The sequence below is a fragment of the Amblyomma americanum genome, chromosome 6 (genome assembly GCF_052857255.1).
Source record: "Amblyomma americanum isolate KBUSLIRL-KWMA chromosome 6, ASM5285725v1, whole genome shotgun sequence".
Lineage (NCBI taxonomy): Eukaryota > Metazoa > Arthropoda > Arachnida > Ixodida > Ixodidae > Amblyomma > Amblyomma americanum.
This window is the reverse complement of record NC_135502.1, coordinates 26,530,168-26,548,830: the sequence shown is the minus strand read 5'-3', so window position 1 is coordinate 26,548,830 and position 18,663 is coordinate 26,530,168. Positions and strand designations below refer to the sequence as shown.

The window sequence follows — 18,663 nt, the reverse complement described above, 5'->3', positions numbered from 1 at the left end:
CTAGCCACTTCCCCACCGCAACCATAGAACCACCTCCCCACCCCACTCTACCCTACAGAAGCGTCACCCACCACTAACTCACGAACCCACGAACCCACCAACCCACCTATCCCACCGTTCACAAGGCCTCCACCCACTAGAAGCCCACGTAGCAGCGGAATGAAAATTCAACAGCGAAGTCGAATTAAAAGACGCAGTGGGAAAGCCATCTGCCCTCGAGAAGCACCACCCACCACCACCTTCAACTCACTTAACCACCCCACCTTCATCCTCCAGGAGCGCCGCCACCCTTCGCCCATCTTAACCCTCCAGAAATTTCGATCGCACATGGGTGAAGCGTCGGTCTAGATTTAAAAAAAAAGGCATCGAAGTACTTTATCATCGAGGGTAAGTCGAACTGCTTTCGCAGAACTGTCGCATCATATATCTGACCCTCCCTTATTTTTTTTAAGTACTATAACGATGCGCTCCACGGCGCGAGTAATCTCGTAGACGGAGTATCTATGCACTCCAAGCGCGCGAAGGACTTGGCGTCCTCACTGAAGGACTAAATCAGCGACCAAACTCACTGTCTCGAGACTTGGAGCTGCCGACAAAAGCTTAAAATTGGGCGACGGGAGTTGGCGTTCACTAACGTGTCCCGACGTATTCGAACAATGGCCACTTGGCCATGGCGGAGCGCCGCGCGGAAGTGCTCGAAGACGACGAGGACGTCGACGGCCTTGGCCGCCTTCCAGGAGCCCCGCGCGCAAGAGTTGTTTCACGGCTGCACAGCCAACCACCCGGCGGCCTGGAAAGCTCTCGCCGCCTGGTTACTTACCTGGCACGCCGGTTCGCTTCAACTGTCGGCAGCGACAGATGGATGTGGGCAGGCGGCGAGACGGCGGTGCGGCTGATGGACGGCCCGGCCCTGCCAGACGAAAGGGGATGCTTGACGCTCGCACACCGGTGGCATTGAGACCAACTGTCGTTTTGAAAGTGTGCGCGTCCGCAGCCGTCATCGGAAAGCTGCTGCAGGAAGGGGCAGCACGAAACTGAGCAGCTTCGCGGGGAAAGACATTATCTACACCCTTCTAAAGAAGAATCGCAGCACAGAGGTTGGAGCACTCTTCGTAAAACCACGAGAACACCAGCAAGAAAGGCACATCAACGGTCCACCAAGGTCCTGCAATGGTGTTCGTGAGCGTGTTCGTCACATCGAATGCGCGAATTACCCTTGTGCCTTCTTCTTCAGCGGCCTCAACGTGTCACAGCATCATGCAAGAAACTGCGCCCTGCATAAAGCAGCTTTTTCTCAGCGGCCATCATCTTGATTCGGGCATGTCTCTGGACCGTAATCCCCCCTCCGGAAGTATCTGTTGACCCGGGCCGTCACAAAACGCCGGGAGAAAATTCTGCTGCGTCACGCCGCATGCACCGTGGCATGGACATCCCAACTGCACCTGTGGCACCAGTCTGGTGTGAGCTTCTCTTGGATTTGCTTAGCTCTTATGCAAGAATTGAAAGAAATGAGAAGTCAGGCTGCAAACGCTTGCGTATGGCAGCTATAGTCAAAAGCAGTGTGAGAGTTTTAATGAAGGAACGAGGTAAACTGTATAGCCAATTTGTCTGGCTGCGCTAGGGTTTGCTATTTCGCTTGTGAAACCAAATCGTCATGTCTCCCAGAAGCAATACACACCCGGAATCAAGCGGAAGACAATGTGAGGATCTAGTGGCAACCCCCAAGAAATGTCGAGGCTTAATCCAGGGAAGCCAGGTGAGTACAAGGCGTGAAAAGTGATGCAGAAATCGCGCCAAGCTTGGAGTTTCTGAAGGCACATGATGCCATCGTTATCATTGCCTTCTGTGAATTCCGCGTAAAACACGTCTTAAAGGCCAAGCGTCCGCTATTTCAAACGATTCTTGGTGTTGTGTTGTGGTGCTTGTGTGTGCAATGTGTGGGAGTAGTGGTATAGTCGCAAATAAATCACACCGTGCTCCTGCGATTCGAAAGTGGAGTAAACGTCAGCGCCAGTGTCGACACAGGTAAGCGAATCCGTAGAGGACACCTTTTCGCGCTAATTTAGAAAGTCTATACCGGTGCTTTTGCGCTTGTCATTATAACGCAGTAGTGACGGCTTGCCAAGAATATAATCAGAGCATGGGTGCTGATCGTATTCCGCAAGAGCTTGATCGTGATCCTGCAGTGCGTTCTTCTCATATGCCTCACAGAATAACACTGCGCGTGCTGCGAGCCTAACGGGAAATCCTTAATGCGAGGAAGCCATATTTCCTTCCTCTTATAGATGATGTGCCTTGTCTGAAGATTTATTTTATAGCGTGAAAGAGTTGTCCTCCATGTACACATGCACATTTGAAAATTCAGTTTTAAGAATTTTCGCGCCGGCTTTTTTTGCGGTGCAAGATGCATAACGGCGTGTGGGATGCTCCTATCCAAAAGCCTAAAAGTGAGGGCGACAACATTCTTGCTTCAAATATTCTAGAAATATACGAATAGCACACGGCGATATTATTGCTGGGGCCGTATCTTGCGATTAACGCAGCGGCGATCGACCGAAAAGCAACAACACGCCTTGTTTGCTTAGAAAGTCGATGGCATGTTGAAGGTGCCTTTGAAGGTGCATGTTGAAGGATGGTGCGTTGACAAGTTCAGAGATGTGCATATGATCCACAGGCCATGAATCGTTTGAAATTTTCTTATTTGACGACTGCTCGCGCTTGCGGTCGTGTAGTGAACGATCATAAGGTTTTTAAAGCAGTTTGGTGGCGTCTGTTTACTTCTGTATTCTTCATGTGGGCATAACTGCCATGTGCATGGCTGAATGTTGCTCTGAATTGTACAGTGCTCACGAATTTGGAAACGAGGTGGGTAACACAGTATACACAATGCTGGGACCAATTCTGAAGAAATTTATGTCTGCAAAGAGGGATAAATGATTTCCTCTTCAAATGTAACAAAGCTGGTTCAGACCAGATGCCCAAAATTATCGACGAGTAGACATCACGGATCAGATGGTGGGACTATGCAGTTTTTGGTATCTTTAAATAAAACGGTATGCACTGAGGGAACGAAGTAAAAATGCGTCCGCATTTACAAAAGTACTGTTTTCTCTATATTGTACTGAGTACGTATGAAGAGCGCTCGAAAACTCGGGCTGCATAATAAAAGTGGAAGTCCTCGCCATGTCTTAAAAGTGCGCATTAAACTTCTAAATACTTTGCAGATCCACTCGTGTACTGTATGCGTAAAACCAAGCTGGGAGTAGAAAAAAAAGCAAACAACTCATGACGTTTTGCGGTTATTGAGGAAGCGCGCTCATCCGCTTTGAAATGATCGCATTGCTACTTTCTCCTGTTATATCAACAGCTGCCGACCGCGGGTGAGAATTCTTGTTGAAAGCACCGACGAAACGTGATTTAGTCACGCTTGCGTTGGTGGGCAGTATTGTAGACTTCCTGATTATTGCTTGCTGGAGGCTGCAGCGCTCGTAATTCTCACAAAAGTTCAAAAAGAAAAAAATAATTTTATGCAATGCGGTGTTTTTTTAAACGAAGTTTCTGCATTTTCAGCTCCCCTTTCCAATGCTATTACAGATAGAGAGAGAAAAGTTTTATGAACCCGCACAGGCTGTGAAATGGAGGAGAGCGAAATTAGTTTGTGCAGGGCCCCGCTTAATCACTTGGATTATCGAGAGACGCTGGTCACTTAAACGTAAGTGCTCGACAAAAACGGGGACATACGACACAAGCGCTGCACTATACACCCAAGACAGAAAGGAAACCTCAGCGGAAAGCGCCTCCAAGGCACGCCCGAGTTCAAAACAAATCCGCTTTATTGGCTCTGAGAGGCTGCTGCGGAGAGTGGCATTAACGTTAAAGTATTTTGAGAGTTAAAGAAGCAGAAGACATTATTTTCTGTAGTTTCCCTTCTGCAAACTAATCATGAAAGAAAGGTGTCCTTGTACAGAGCAGTTCCATGATTAAACCCTTGAGACTGGATCTTTAGCGTGAACTTGGCCTTACATATGAGACATAAAGGCGCTGTTTCTTACAAAAATCGCAAAGGTTTTATTTCCCTACAAGCTTCTCCCTTCAGCACACGGCGCAACAATAACAAAAACAACGAAAACAAAGCGAGATTGGTCGCTGTGTACCAAAGAACTTTATAGTTGTAACATTCAAATTTCCTGCTCTTTTGATGCGTGCAAACGAATTTGGTTTATGGTGTATGGAGGGGTTTAACATCCCAAAGCGACTCAGGGTATGAAAGGGGGGGGGGGGGGGCGTAGTGAAGTGCTCCGGAATTTCGACCACCTGAGGTTCTTTAACGCGCACTGACATCGTAGAGTAAACGGGCCTCTAGAATTTCGCCTTCATCGAACTTCGACCGACGCGGCCGGGATCGAGCCCACAAACTAATTTCGAAACCGAAAAAATAACTTCTCCACATCAAATGCGCACGACCTGTTAAGGCGAGTTAGCTTTTATCCGTGCTGGCAGAAAAAAAAATAAATTGTCACAGCGCGCGATTGGCCCTCCAAGCGCGCTATACATAAAGAAAATAATTTCATATTTAACCACATCACACGAAATAGACACAAAAGATGTGGCTCAGCGTTGATGCAGCGCGGGTTCTATTTTGGAATATAATTTTAGCATTATCAAAACCTGCTTACAGACTGCCCCTGCTGAAATAGGTGGATGGCTGCCGTTCATCGCCACTACAGTTGCTGTTGCGGTGTTGTGAAACAGCTAAACGATTAACAACGCGGAGTGCATTGTTATTGTTATGCAGTTCCTATACTTTTGTGAGTACTAGACTGGTTGCATTCCGGGCGTTACCTAAATTGCACCTAAAGTAACTTAAACACATCAAAAATTACGTTGCCAGGAGAAAGCAGCGAAATAATTATGCGTTATTGTGTAGAAATGCCATAAAAAGAGTGATTTAGCAAATGATTTTATGAAGCTTATAGAGTGAAACGAGAGGTGCTCAGAAAAAAGAACTTAATTCGGGAGAGAGCATTGTGTCCCGTAGCAAACACTTCTGCGCGTGATTCGTTTTAGGCTGAAAGCTCCGCAATGCTATCGAACCTGCTATCTCACGCAAACGTCTTGTCGAAATATGTTTCCTGGTTAAATTAGAAATTAAAACTTGTAAAGATCTTCACAGAACCAAAGTCTCTGCGTGGCGGTCGTTTCCCGAAATCATATCATCTACACAGATTCAGTTTTATGCACAGCGCGGCGACAACGATTGGGCCAAAAATGTTAATGTTAGCTCCACCACAGATCCATATTTGCGTTTTTTCTTAAGAACTGACCACCAAATTTGGAACAGTGAATCATTGCGCGAGCATTTTTATCATTAACGTGTACCGATGCCAGTGCCATGCCACATTCTCCTTCAACTGTGTGCAGTTAAACATCACAATAAATAAAGAGCCTGTGAAGAACAGTGTATATAAAGAAAGACATAAAATCCTCTCTGGATGCCCTGATAGCAACCCCTGTGTTTAGTGTCTCGTTTTAACAAAGTGAAATTCTGCTGCCAGTCCATTTAACGAATCACTCTTTTCCCGAGGCAAAAAACAAGCGGCCATCTGTGCTGCGTCGTTCAGTTCAAAGAATGCTCGGGACCAATTTTGTGTAGTGCACGCAATGTAATAAAACAAAGTGCATTAAAATTTCGCAGCATTTGCGGTTTCTCGGATGTTAGACGATGTGAACACAGATCAACCCATAGTAAATACAGTCACGCTGGTGCACTGTATTTGCATTAAAAATTGTCTATAGACCGGATGCTGAAATCGTTAAGAGGAATGCATTTCGGAGCTTCTTCAACTTCGTTATAACGAGTTTTGGCAATGTGCTTCAACACACATACAGAGTTGAATGGTTGAAGGACGGCGAGTGGATCAATTCAACATAAGCTGCATGTTTAAGAGGGTCTGCCGCACACAGGAACACACGTTCGTTTTTTTTTTATATCTGCATTCAATGCCTCATCAGTTTTTTTTTTCCTATCTCTTCGCACAGAGGTACCCAGTGCTCCCTCGATGTTTCTCAGCTACTGTGGAGCGCCGAATGTGCAAGCAAAAAAGTGCGCTTATACTTGGGAAATAGAGCGTGAGGAAAATAGGCAGATATATCGATGCACACCAGAATGTCGCGACAGCCTCATGTTTGACAAAGTTAGGTTTTATTACCGTCAAAAACACGAGAAACAAAGTACGTGTTTTAACTTTTTCTTGTTTGCTTGAGTTACAACCGCTTCAGAACTGCGATAAAAACGCAGCGTGATGCAGGTGATAAGGCGGACGTATGCCTTACAGCAAACACCCAATTTCTGCTGCTGTTTTTCTTCTTTTCTTCGTAGTTTGTATAGCCGACACGCCAGTATAAAGTTGTTAGCGCCGGTCTTGTGTAGTTTTTCTTTCGCTTATTGCATTGCTTGCTGTTGTTTTCCACGGCTTCTTTCTTGCGTCGAACGCATCAAAGAGGAGCACAAAGCAGCAATAAGCTCGTAAAAAACTTGCGCTATAGCCAGGGTTTTGGTAGAAGACAGGCATACGTTAAGGACGCCTAAAGGGTACGGCAGAACGTCAGCTTTTGGCTTGTGAAGCCAATCTGTGGTAGATTTGCTATCCCCCCCCCCCCCCCCCCTCATTTTCACAATAAAATTATGCGTAAAAGTTGCAGTCCTTCAAAATCGTCGCTGAACTCAGTCAGAGCATCATTCAGCAATGTACTAAGTTCTTCAAGCAGCCGCAAATGTAATGAAACAGCTGTAGCTGGGTATGCCTTCGAACGTCTCGAGTTCCCGATAAACTTATCTATATGATACAATATTCTATATTGGCGAATGGCAGTTTAACAGCGCTAAGAGGAGAAAACAAGGGTATGCTGAAGTCATTGGTGGCATGTACGTATAATTTCGCATGTCGTATAAGTTAGCCACTTCACCGTAAAAGGCGCAATGCGGATGGTACGAATTTGGAGGCATATGATTAAATTTTCTTAGGCTGACAAACATTTTATTCTATTTCCTTAGGACGACCCCTTGCTTCCTGTTTAGATTTTTGTCCCGTTCGGTGTATACTTTTCTTGTTAGTCTCAAATTTCGAAGAATTCCCTAAAGCTTAATAATGTTTCTAAAAAATTACGTTCCGGCGAATGTTTGGCGACCAGGGTTAATAGGGCAGGCGGCGGCGTAAGCGCCTTCGCTTCCAACACCCGCAGAGTTTAATGGGGTCCAACAACTATGGACATAAAGATTATCTACTTCGGAGTATTCTTCTTGGATGTTTACAAATCCTTCCTCTGGTATAGTTCCCACATGCAGTCTGTGGGAGTCCGTAATTACACTTGTGAGCTTCCGGGAAACCATCGCCAAAGTAACCGCTGCCACATCCGCCTGGGCGAGTTCCTGGCATCGGACCTCCCAATTAACTAATTTCCGTTCTGCATCCTTGTGCGTTATGATTGTTACCGCACTGACCGGTCTCGCTGCGTCCACGTAAATTACCGCTTTCCATCCCGCCCCATGGTCCCCGGGTGCGTGTTTCTCGGGATAGGCTGGAACATTGATTCGCTCCTATGCTGTTCTGCCAAGCCCTCTCTGCACTTCCCTTCCGTCCTGATTCCTGAAAGCCGTATGCTCTGCGAAATCGAAAGACCCTCAATAGTTTCGTCTACAGTGTTGTCAATGCGTGTTTTGTAGCCTTTCTGTTCCTTCGTTGACCGGGATACCAATTGCTCTTTTATATGCTTTGCGTACTGGAACGTCCAACTTGTTCTTCTGAGTTTTCTTCTATATCAGATACGGTGCTGTGTAAGCGATCCTGCTCACAATAAAACCTGTATTAAATGGTGGTGTCTTTTTCTCTAAGTCCGTGCTTGTAGTTTACTACCCTACTACTCCTTCTCTCCACTTGCTCAATCGCTTCCCGTTGTCGCCTATGCTCTCTATTAACCGACATAAGATTTTTGCCAGTGGCACCTCTTGAATTGGCGTTCCCTCCACAGACACTATAGCAGGCTCAGAGTCTTATTTCTTCCTAAACATTAGTAGTTTCGATTTGTTGGGAGCGCATTGGAGCCCACAGCTATTAGCGCATCTTGCACAGTATCCGCCGCATATTGCAGTCTTTCCTGCATGCTTCCAATTGACTCTCCGGAGGTACAAATCGTGATGTCGTCAGCATACAGCGCGTGCTTGACGCATGTATGCTGGTCAGTCTATTACGTAGTCATATCAGGGCAATGTTGATGCGAAAGGGATAGCACTTCCACCTGCGGTGTGCCCCTTCTTCCCAGACTTGTGTGCTCCGACGTGAGTTCTCCGACATTGAGCCGAACTCTTCGGTTCGAGAGAAACTCTCATATGATTATACGTCCTTACATGACAACTGCATTCCTGTAAAATTTTGTGTATCATATCATGTTTGAATTATAAAAGGCACGTCAGAGGTCTAATGCTGTAATCGCGCTGGTCTTATATATCCTCTAGGGTTGTAGACAGAATAGAATGGAATAGAATATTTATTTTACATAATGTGCCAAAATACAAAAATAAATTTCGTCTTTTAGCTGTAAAAGTATGTCCTGAGATGAAAGGCTTGGTTCTGAACCCGAACATCGTGTTTGGGAAGAGGCCACCCTTATCTAAATGTCTGTAAATTGTTCGATATGTTACTTTTCTATCAACTTGCCGGTACACGACGTTAAGGATATTGGTCTCAAATTCCCGATGCTGATCTATTTGCCGGCTTTTGGAATAAACAGAACTTCAGCCGTCTTCCATTCCTTTCGACTAGCATTTGTTAAAGTCCATGATACCCTCCAACGAATGGTCGTCAAAGTTACCTAGCATTTTGGTGGTTACTTGATCTCCCCCAGGGCAAGTATCTCTCCTCATGTCCGCGAGCGCGGATCGTACCTCCGAGGTTGTGTTCTCCTTGACCATTTCCTCATTCTGTTCGCCTGTGTAGTCCTCCAGTTCCAGACCGACACCTTCCGATTGTATGCATCTTCTGTCAAATTCTGCAATGAGCTCCCTTTTACTCTCCTTAAAGTTCTGTATGGCCTTCAGAAGATTTGTTTTTTTTTTGCTCTGTTTTATGCTTTCCAGGGTGCATCAGGCAGCTCAATATGGACCAGGTTATTTTGATATTAAGTCGGCCATTTGAAGATTCGCAGAGGTTGTGCCAGTTACAGCCTTGGCCAAATTCGAGGCATACTTCTCCGCGTGCTCCATAAGTTCTGCTAATCTTTTCTTTAGTTTCCTATTTAGCGTCTGCCTTTTCCACCTCTTTGTGAGACCCCTCTTCGCTTCCCAGAGATGTCATAAATGCGGGTCGACTGCCGGAAAGTCCTCCGACGTCTTAATCTTTTTGGTGTGAGTTTCCACGTCCCCCAAAAGCGTTTTCCCCTATGCTTCACAGTCTTCAATGCTATGCCCTTCCTTTTCGCTCCTGCACTCGCTGACGTGACTCAATCCGTAATTCTCACTGTCCTCGCCTCGTGTTGCACTCCATCGTAGTCTGTAGGATAAAGTGATCGCTTCCCAAGCACTCTTTCAAAATCTCCCAGGTTATATGCCTTAAATTTTCGCCTAGGGTCTGATCTGGACTAGTGATTTTGAAGCAGCAACGAAAGAAAGATAACTGTAATTACGTTGTAAATACTGTACTTGAGTAATTGTTTCCTTATTACAAAGATGACTGAATTTTGTTCTTTGCTTTCTTTCGCAATGGAGAAGCAAAAATGAGGTATTTAGGACCTACGCGTGATGGACAGCAGAAAAATTGTTTGATATCACATGCTGATCAACACCATGTTGCGAAAACTGGCTTTTACACAGAGCTTGATTTAAGAATAAGCTGAAGCTGCAGACTGCTTGGTTTTATATTAATTCGACCAGTATACCAGACATAAGCTAACAGGCGTCTATTTATGCCTAATATGATGCTCGACCCAGAGAAGGCAGCCAACGGAAGAGACGGTTTCTGTACCAGCGTTCAGCATTGCTGTGAATCTTTGCCTGGACTTCAGATGTTCCATTCCGATAAACACAGGGCAAAACGCTTGAGTGCTTTAGTCACGCAATGCCGCTGAGCACGAGTAGCAACGGTGCTGCACAACCTAAGCACGGTGCGCCCTGACTGCTCCGCCGGACGTTATAATGCAGCGTTTGCATAAATTTCACGGCGCATGGCACCGAGAAACCGCATCCGTCTATGTAAGGGGAAACAATAGCAGAAATACGCAGCATCCGCCTGATTTATTACTTCTTATTTTATTTTACTTTCTGTTTTTGTGGGCTGCTCTTGGTGCAAATGGGAGATCAGTTGGAACACTGAATACTATTTGTCTAAACTTAAAAAGTACATGTTCTCATCTTTCAGTGTTTTAAAAATCCCAGTGAGTGACAAATGCAAAACTTTGTGAAAAAAAGAGGGCTAGCGTCAAAACTGAACGGCCTCAGTCCTTGCTTTTCTTCGTTCTGCCCAACGTGTCCTGTGTCAGAATGTATACACGTAGCTGCGCCAACGTTACAACGCTATGAGTGCTGCCGATGCACCCAACTGGTTTGCTAAAGCTCCTTGAGCGACACTGAACAGAGAGAGTGAAATAAGAGATTACATTTCTTACTATAAAACAGTTCTCGGTTCATTACGGGCAGAAAAACGACACTAAAACTTGTCCGCAGTTTTCTAAATGTCGTTTCAGTATTGCGTCCGAGAGAGGAAACTCTCTCCCGTGTTAAGCACTTTACATTTTGCAGCTACCAAACAACTTTTCCGCTTATGAGGGATGTTGGCGAGTAGGAGCTGCCCGATTCGAGAGCACTCGCTTCGCTGTTTGCAAATCGCTTGGGCCAGTGTTATGCGAACATGACGTTAAGCTGGTTTGGTGCACCCGTCTGAGAAAACTAGGGGATGTGCAGACGCAACAGAAAGCTCAAGCACGAAATACGATGGCCATTGCAAAAAAAAAATAATAATTATAAAGCATTTGGTTATGTTTAAACACTAAGCCATCTAGCTTACTGTCATTTATGTTAGGCTCTTATAAGCACACCTTATCCTGATATAGAAAGAATAAACGGATCCTCATCTGAACGTCCTGTGAACAATACTGCGCCCGACTAGCATAAACAGGCGGTAAAATCGCGCCACCATTGCGAAGAAGTAAACCCGACAGTGCACCAGAATAACAAAAGCAGCAGCAAGAACAAGAACAACAGGAACAACACATAAGTAAACGATGTGCGGCTCTTCTGAAACGGCGCACCAAGGCAAGTCGCCTTACGTGTGCTCGTCATGAATAATTCGAAAATGTTGTTTCAGCTCCATTTTTTTAGCCATATGGTACACACCGTAAGACGCCGGAGCATAATCTAACCTAAACGATACAGTCCTCAATATGCACCCTCACTCGCTCCCGCCGTACCTAAAGCTTTGCCGCTGCCCTGTGTATCCCATCGTTGTACACAGTGACTCAAAAGGCAAGCTTCGCCTCTCACTTTCAAGCCACGTGGAGAAGCAACAATGGAAGGAGAAGGCACGCGCACAACGAGGGTTTCCGATGTTTCGTATCGAGCTTATATGGCGGACTAGGCATAAGAGATCATGTATCACGAACTCAATATTTAGTCAAAATTAGCGTCATTTATGCGTTTTACGCCGTAACCTGGGCTTTAGTGTCAGCCCCATTTAGTCTCCGAAATGTCTGCCATTGGTTTTTCCACACTTGCCCTACGATTTTCCCATGTTTCCTTATTCCTACACCTGTGTTTAACTGTATGAGAGAGTTATGAAAAAAGTTAAAGAAATGTAACCCAAATGAGGCCTGCGACTGGCATCACAAAGCACACAGTCAGGGTGTGACTGAAGAAGGATTTAGGCGCGTATTCACTTCGATAATAAAAGAGCCAGCTGGCGCAATCACAGAGAGTTTATTCCGGGGACACTAAACCATAAAGCCTCCACAGCGCGGACACAGTAAGCGCTTCTTGACAGAATCCAACGTGATTAAAATGGAGCGCAAATGAAGGGCGAAATAAGTTTCAAATGCTGCTCGTATTTTTGTAAAGGCAGGCCCTTGCCGCCATAGAGTAATGTCAGGCATTTAAATGAACAAGAAAAATGAGCCTCTTCTGCATCAATAATGCATCGCAGGTTAAACCCAATTGTAATATAATAGTTGAGGCCCGATTGCAACTGGGATTTTGCCATACCGAGGTGTAAATAAATAAATAGGGAAATGCAGTTATAGAGACCCACAGCCGAGGAACTGGGCTCGAAAAGACTAGACTGATCTACCCTGCGAAGTATCGAGTACGGGTGGGCTATGGGGAAAGGAAAATTGGTTGTATGGTTGAAGGTTATGGGGGTATGGGCAGGACTGTGAACAGCGAGCTTTTATCTGATATGCCCGATCCTTCCTCGCTTCTTTGCAGGTCTGCCTGGCCAGGGCAGGGAGAGAGCCAAGTTCATTCCTATGGTGCAGCCCCTGCTGGTGGGATGTCATTCCACCCACCAGTCGCATCCGGACTCCAACCTTGGAGAGAGGAGAACCTACCACGGAGGTGGCGACCTAGTACCTCTCCTGGACACCCGTTTCCATGACCCGTACCAACCACGAGCCGGGTTGTCGGTTACGGCGATTCCAGAAACGATTTTTGGGACTGCTTGCTACTGGATTCTGGGAGATTTTTGGCGGTTTCTGGACACGAGGAGGTTTGTATGACGATAACATGCCTCAGGTTGCCTCTCTCCGACCATGGGACTCACAGTCATACCGCTCGCCATGAAGGTCTATCGTGCGCCAGCAACCAACCAAGCACGTCTTATTTCCTCCCCTTGCTCACTCCGCACCTATACGAAGGAGGGAGTGCTCAGGTAGAGCTGACTGGGCTCGAACCTAGAACTGGGTTTAGGGTGAGATGTCCCTGTTCTACCTGCCGGTACTCCACAACAATAGATCGTTCACGGGGCGTGCAGACCATGCTCATCGTTACATTTCTAAGCGTCTCACGATAGCCTTCACAGGCGCATGCCTAAGGCCACTTCCCCGAGACATCGTCTGAGAGCCCGGCTACCAGAAATCCCCCGCTGGGACCTGGTTTCCCCGCTAGCAAACACCGCCCCATCAGAAGCCGAACGACACGCCCCCGCGTGCAGGAGGTAGGTCACGGCGTACTTGAAAACCTTTTTGAAATTTTCTACACCACCTTCCTTGCCGGATGCCACGAGTCCAGCTTGAGTGTAACACAGGCCTGCCCCCTTTCAGGCATTTGATCCGATGGGCGCAGCTGGTCCTCACAACTGCGTGAGAGGCATTGCAGCCTCACATGGGTTGCGTAGCCCCAAGCAGAAGGAGGGTCCCGGCCACATCCATCCCCACTCTCCGAAGTTGCTGCTGGACACAAGAGGGCAACCGAAACCGCCTGTAGTTGTCGCATTTGAACGGAGACGGTGAAGTGTGAAGATGACCACTGCCTATAATAGTGCAGAAACGTGTAAAAGATATGCATCCCTACAGTACAAATTAAAGGAACAATGAGGACAAATTCAAGTTGGCCTTCATCAACAGGACACCGCGTTCTGATCACAAAAGGTATAAACTTTATAGAAAACAGAGCTTTTATAAGCTAGAAAAGTAAAAAAAAAATAAATACAGGTGTCACCCCCATCGGCCGATTCGCATGTAAAATGCGTGCGTAGACGCCAATTCTGCGCACGGATTCGAGAGGCTATGCTACACAGCCATTCAGTTAAGACGGCGGCAACCAGTTCTTTTCAGTAAGGACTTCACAAGCTATATTCAGCGTGTAGGAAAAATCTTAAAATCCAATTTTATTTGGCGAGAAATGCGTCCTTAGCAGCGTCAACATGCCGAGAAATGAACGGAGAATGAATTTTTACTGAGAACAATATTTGAATCCAGCTGTCTTCAGTGCCCCTTAAAACTTTTCTATGAGCCCTTCTGACTGTAGCTGAATTACCGCCGTTAGCAAATTGTTTCCCGACAGCCAGACCGACAAACACAGCCTCTCCCATGGATCATCTCTGCAGTTGCAGGATCCACTTAAGTGAGAACGGATGTGGCCTGCTGCCGATTTCCTTGAACCTCTGGAACGGTCAATGACTTCATTCTCGGATGCAACGAGCCTGCAACACGGAGCGCCCACGCCAATAGCCAGAAAAAGGAAGGGTTTGCTTCCTTCGGTGCCCTAATCGAGAATCCCCGCCCCCCCCCCCCCCCCCTCCCCCCTCTCTCACAGCGCTTTTCCGATGCCGCTCATTCATGTGCTGTTTTTCCTGTGGATTTCTCTTAAGCCTTCCCGACAAAAAAAAGAAAGAAATATGCGCGAGTCCACGCACGAAACCGATCACGCATTCCCCTCCCCATCTTGTTTATCGGTTTAGATTCTCTGCTGTTTATTTTTATTCTCGGCACATTTTTCTTCAAACTGAAAAAGAAGCAGCACATCCGGTTGCCCGGTCAGCTGCCAGATTCCCAGAAAATGCATTAATCAACATCTGCTTGCGAGCCGTAACAAACACGACTATAAACCGTCGCGTTGTTCAGCCGTGCCTAACGTTGCTGGTTGCATTTGCAATGGCGAGAAAATGCAGCCGTGCCGCAAAGCGGCCCGGAAACATAGCCTGCCTTTCTTATTTTAACTCCGGGGACCGCACATAACGCATCCGGATGAGCGCGTCTGTTACGACTGACTCACAGCGCCTTACCCTTGAGTCTCCGCTTCTAAACGCGTCGTTACGCGCCCCGTCTCGAAAATAGCTCTCCTGAAGTACGCATCAGCCTACCGGCACCCACGTGCCTAACTAATAGCAGTCAGTGAGCGAGCGCGGTCTGACCGAAGTGCAAAGATGGCATTTCGGCGATGCCAAAGCGGAGTGCTGCGACTGAGTCGTGAGCCGGAAACAGTCTCACAACAAGATATCGCGCCTGCCTTCCAGCTTAGGCACGACACAACGGCTCAGTTAAAGCAGGAAAGAAAAGGAGAAAGGAAGGAAGCGCATCTGCCGGAGCGCCAAGCGGCACCGATTCTTCAGATTTCACATTGCACGCTCTAATGCCTACTCGAGACTCGGTCAATCTCCGGAGCGGTCTTGAGCATCTGGTGCCCGGGCTCACCGCGTCAGGGAACTGCAATGCAGTGCGTTGCACTGTTACTGGAAAGCGTGGCGCATACGCACGCACTAGCTTACTCACGCCCCGCGGCACTTCCTTTTTTCTCTCGTCTATTCGGCCCGTCCTCAACATGAGCCGCCTTCCGCGCGCACTCTTCTTGCACGTCTCATCTTTCCCGCGGCGGTGAAAGTGGCCGTCTCCGCCGCCGCAGCCGGGTGCGGAGCTCGAAGCGGGTCAGCGACACAAGGAACGAACCCCCCCGCCCGCCACCCTTAATTTGGCGGCTGGGACGGCGGCGTCGGCACCGGAAATCCCGGACATGCCCAGCCGCCTGACTCGACAAAGCACAGTCGCTTTCACGTTCGCTTTCGCTCTCTCTCTCTCTCTCTCGCTTCGCGAGGGCACTACACAGAAGCGCGCAAGCAACGGTGAGGGGAAAGGCACACCAAGTCAGTAGTGCGCTGTGCTTTCTTTCTGCGACAGCGCGCTGCTACCTCGAGAAGTAAAGGGCCGCGGAGATGGGCAAGGGGAACACTGCTGGCGGCAAGTAACGAAACGTAAAAGCGTAGCCCTAAAAAAACAGAGACGCGGCTCGGTGTCCCGCCATCATCAACATTAGGTTAGGGGGCGAGGGGAATTCCCCGGCCGGTTTCGACCGAACACGTCCAGGCGGCCTTGTGGAGAGAAGGGGGCGATCGGGTGCCGTGGGGGTAGGGCGGGGGGGTCAAGGGGGGTAGATGGAGAGAGGGTTCTGAGTGGGGAAGCGGCGGTTTGGGGTGCGGTGCATTTTTCGGCTGGCACACGAGCGCCGCTGGCACGAAGAGCACACGTGGACCGCCTACTTCTGCCAGAGCCGCCCTGGATGCTCCCACTGTCATTGGACGGTGAGCGTGGTCTCTGGGCCGGGCCTTGCACGACGACGCCTCTGGCGTCCATTGCCGCAGCGTGCCCTCGTGTGTGCATGCGTATTTGTTGCTGCCTGCACGCTCTCTCGCATCTCACGTGCAGAGGAGTTCGGCCCTAGCGGTTCCACGCAAGAACAGCTTCGAGCACCGGAAGGGGCGAGGAGGAGGACGAGGCTTGTTGGACCTAGCGGTTCTTGGGGGCCCTCCTAGCACGCATAATCGGCACCCGCCCGGACTAACCGTCCTCGCCGTCACCTAATGACCAGTGCAGTGTAAAGAGAGCCCTCATACACAAGTAAAAGGCAAAAAAAAAACAAAAAAAAAACAAAACGAGCAGCCGTCATCGGAATTGCCTGTCACGCGCTGTGCCCTCGTGATCGATCGATGTGCTGCGTTCGGTGAACGCACTGCCAAGCTCGATAGTCGGGCCGACTACGGTGGTGTATCTCACGTACCACGTGATCTAGCAGTGCCGATATATTCGGGCTGGGATCATCTGTCGCCGCTCTGGATTGGTGCACGCCCTCCTATGGGGCACTCTCAATACAGACTGTTCGAATCACAGTCGTCAAGGCACCACGTGAAGACAGCCCAGCTCTTTCATTATGCACGATCAGTGCAAGAAACTGGCGTTCATGAATAAAACCGAGATACTAAGTGCACCGTGGCTTCCCTAATCGTTAAGAGTTGAATGACTCGAGTGGCACGCGGAGTAGGGTTGACGTCAGAGTCGTTACTAATTTTAGACAGCCCCGCTGCATTACGTGTCTTTAGCGGAGCTTCTCGCTTCCTTACGATTGCACGACCCTCTCAACGTACTTTATTTCTCATTCTGCCTGTCAGGCCAATGTCAACTAACAGACAAAATTTAAGGTTGATAAGAGAGCACTCAGGAAGGCAGGGCGTGCCGGAGGTACATTAATCAGATCAATCCACGTGGTGACGAACGCTTATCTCATGCTCAGTGGACGTGGAAACCAGTGTCTCAGTACGTCCATATTATAAGGAGCTGGCTTTGAATGGTTAATTTCTTTCATGCATTAGACCTCATATACGTTCATGCATTAGACCTCATATTCGTTCATGCATTAGACCCCATGTTTACTTCAGGAAACTATTATTATATTTCTTTTTTTTTTGGCCCATAAGCCGTAATTCTTCGTTAGTTATCGAAGTGCAGTTGTTAGATCTGACCTTGTATGTATGAATGCAAGTGACGGCTATTTTAGATGCAACATCAAGACTTAATTTTAGTTGAATTTTGCAGCATTCGCAGTGCGCAGCAGACATTTGCGGCGCAACTGTATTATTTCGTTTCATTTTTGCCACATGAAGATCCTTTATTTCAACAGAACAAAAATAATGCACAAGCATTCATCACCTGTACATGTCTTTTTTTTTTTTGCTCTACAGGCATACACTGTGAATTGACAATTCTCCTTTTGCACTATTGGTTGTTCCTTTCGATACAACAATGATCGCCTACTCGTTGCGTCTTTGATCGCATTCCGCCGTCCCTTCCTCGTTCGAGAGCCGAGTGGTCGTCTCGTGGGGGGGGGGGGGGGGGGGGGGGGGGTTCTGGGGAATGGTATTGAGTGGATGGATTGTGATGCAGTCCACTGGAACATGGTGGCTGAATCTCCAACACCAGACAGGCAAATTCTGCCAAAGTGACGGTAGCAAAGCTAACGCGTTAATAAAATTATGCAGAAACACTTAAAACTGCTTGCGTGTCTATGGGAATTCGAAAGCAGTACTGTCCTTGGGTCCAATGGCTCGCAACTCGCACACACAAACGAGCGTATGACACCACCCGGAAGGCTGTACGACAAACAGTTGCATCTCAATTTTGATATAATTGGTTGTTTGGGGAAAGGAAATGGCGCAGTATCTGTCTCATATATCGTTCGACAACCTGAACCGGCGCCTTAAGGAAAGGGATAAATTAGAAATTGATTTAAGGATTGAAACTGGCGCAGTAACTGTCGCGCATCTCGGTGGACACCTCAATCGCGCCTTAAGGGAAGAGGTAGAGTATGGGAAGGCATACAACTGAAGGAACATATCTCATCGGTTCTAATCCCTGCCGCAAGCTGCCCTCCAGCTTCACTAGCACATGTATGCTATATGCAGCGAGAATCGTACGACACCACTCGGAACACCGTAAGAAGAACGATTGCGTTACAGTTATGGTGCGAATATTGTCAGGGACACTGGCGACACATTGAGGTCGGCTAGTGGAGAGTGCATATAGAAGAACGAATTATGTATGTATGTAATGTAATGTATATGTATGTATGTATGTATGTATGTATGTATGTATGTATGTATATGTATGTATGTATGTATATGTATGTATGTTGTTGTATGTATGTTATTATGTATGTATGTATGTATGTATGTATATGTATGTATGTATGTATGTATGTATGTATGTATGTATGTATGTATGTATGTATGTATGTAGGACGCCGTAGTGAAGGGCTCCGGAAATTTCGACACCTGGGGTTCTTTAACGTGCACTGACATCACACAGTACACGGGCTTCTAGAATTTCGCCTCATCGATATTCGACCGAGCCGCGGCCGGA

General features: G+C 47.5%; 1 protein-coding gene across 5 annotated transcripts; it reads left to right on the top strand.

The window, feature by feature from the left end:
• Nucleotides 1-750: 750 nt before the first annotated feature.
• Nucleotides 751-13,886, top strand: LOC144136467 (uncharacterized). 5 transcript variants are annotated; one of them, XR_013315618.1, is made up of 3 exons: nt 751-1,460; nt 12,467-13,193; nt 13,300-13,886. XR_013315618.1 is itself a non-coding variant. In XM_077668813.1 (2 exons), exons 1-2 carry the CDS (start codon nt 1,412-1,414, stop codon nt 12,754-12,756), a joined length of 339 nt encoding a protein of 112 aa, XP_077524939.1. In that variant the 5' UTR covers nt 751-1,411; the 3' UTR covers nt 12,757-13,886. The 5 variants fall into 5 exon arrangements, 2 of the variants coding, with proteins under 2 accessions (XP_077524939.1, XP_077524940.1); XR_013315619.1 differs by having other exon boundaries at nt 752-1,756; XR_013315620.1 differs by having other exon boundaries at nt 754-2,025.
• The last annotated feature ends 4,777 nt before the right edge of the window (nt 13,887-18,663 follow it).

What these genes read in the sequence shown, in the direction of transcription:
- LOC144136467 (XM_077668813.1), top strand. Translation starts at nt 1,412, where the DNA reads ATGCACCGTGGCATGGACATCCCAACTGCACCTGTGGCACCAGTCTGG. An exon ending in ACCTGTGGCACCAGTCTGGT is followed by an intron (nt 1,461 to 12,466) that starts GTGAGCTTCTCT and finishes GCTTCTTTGCAG; the next exon opens with GTCTGCCTGGCCAGGGCAGG.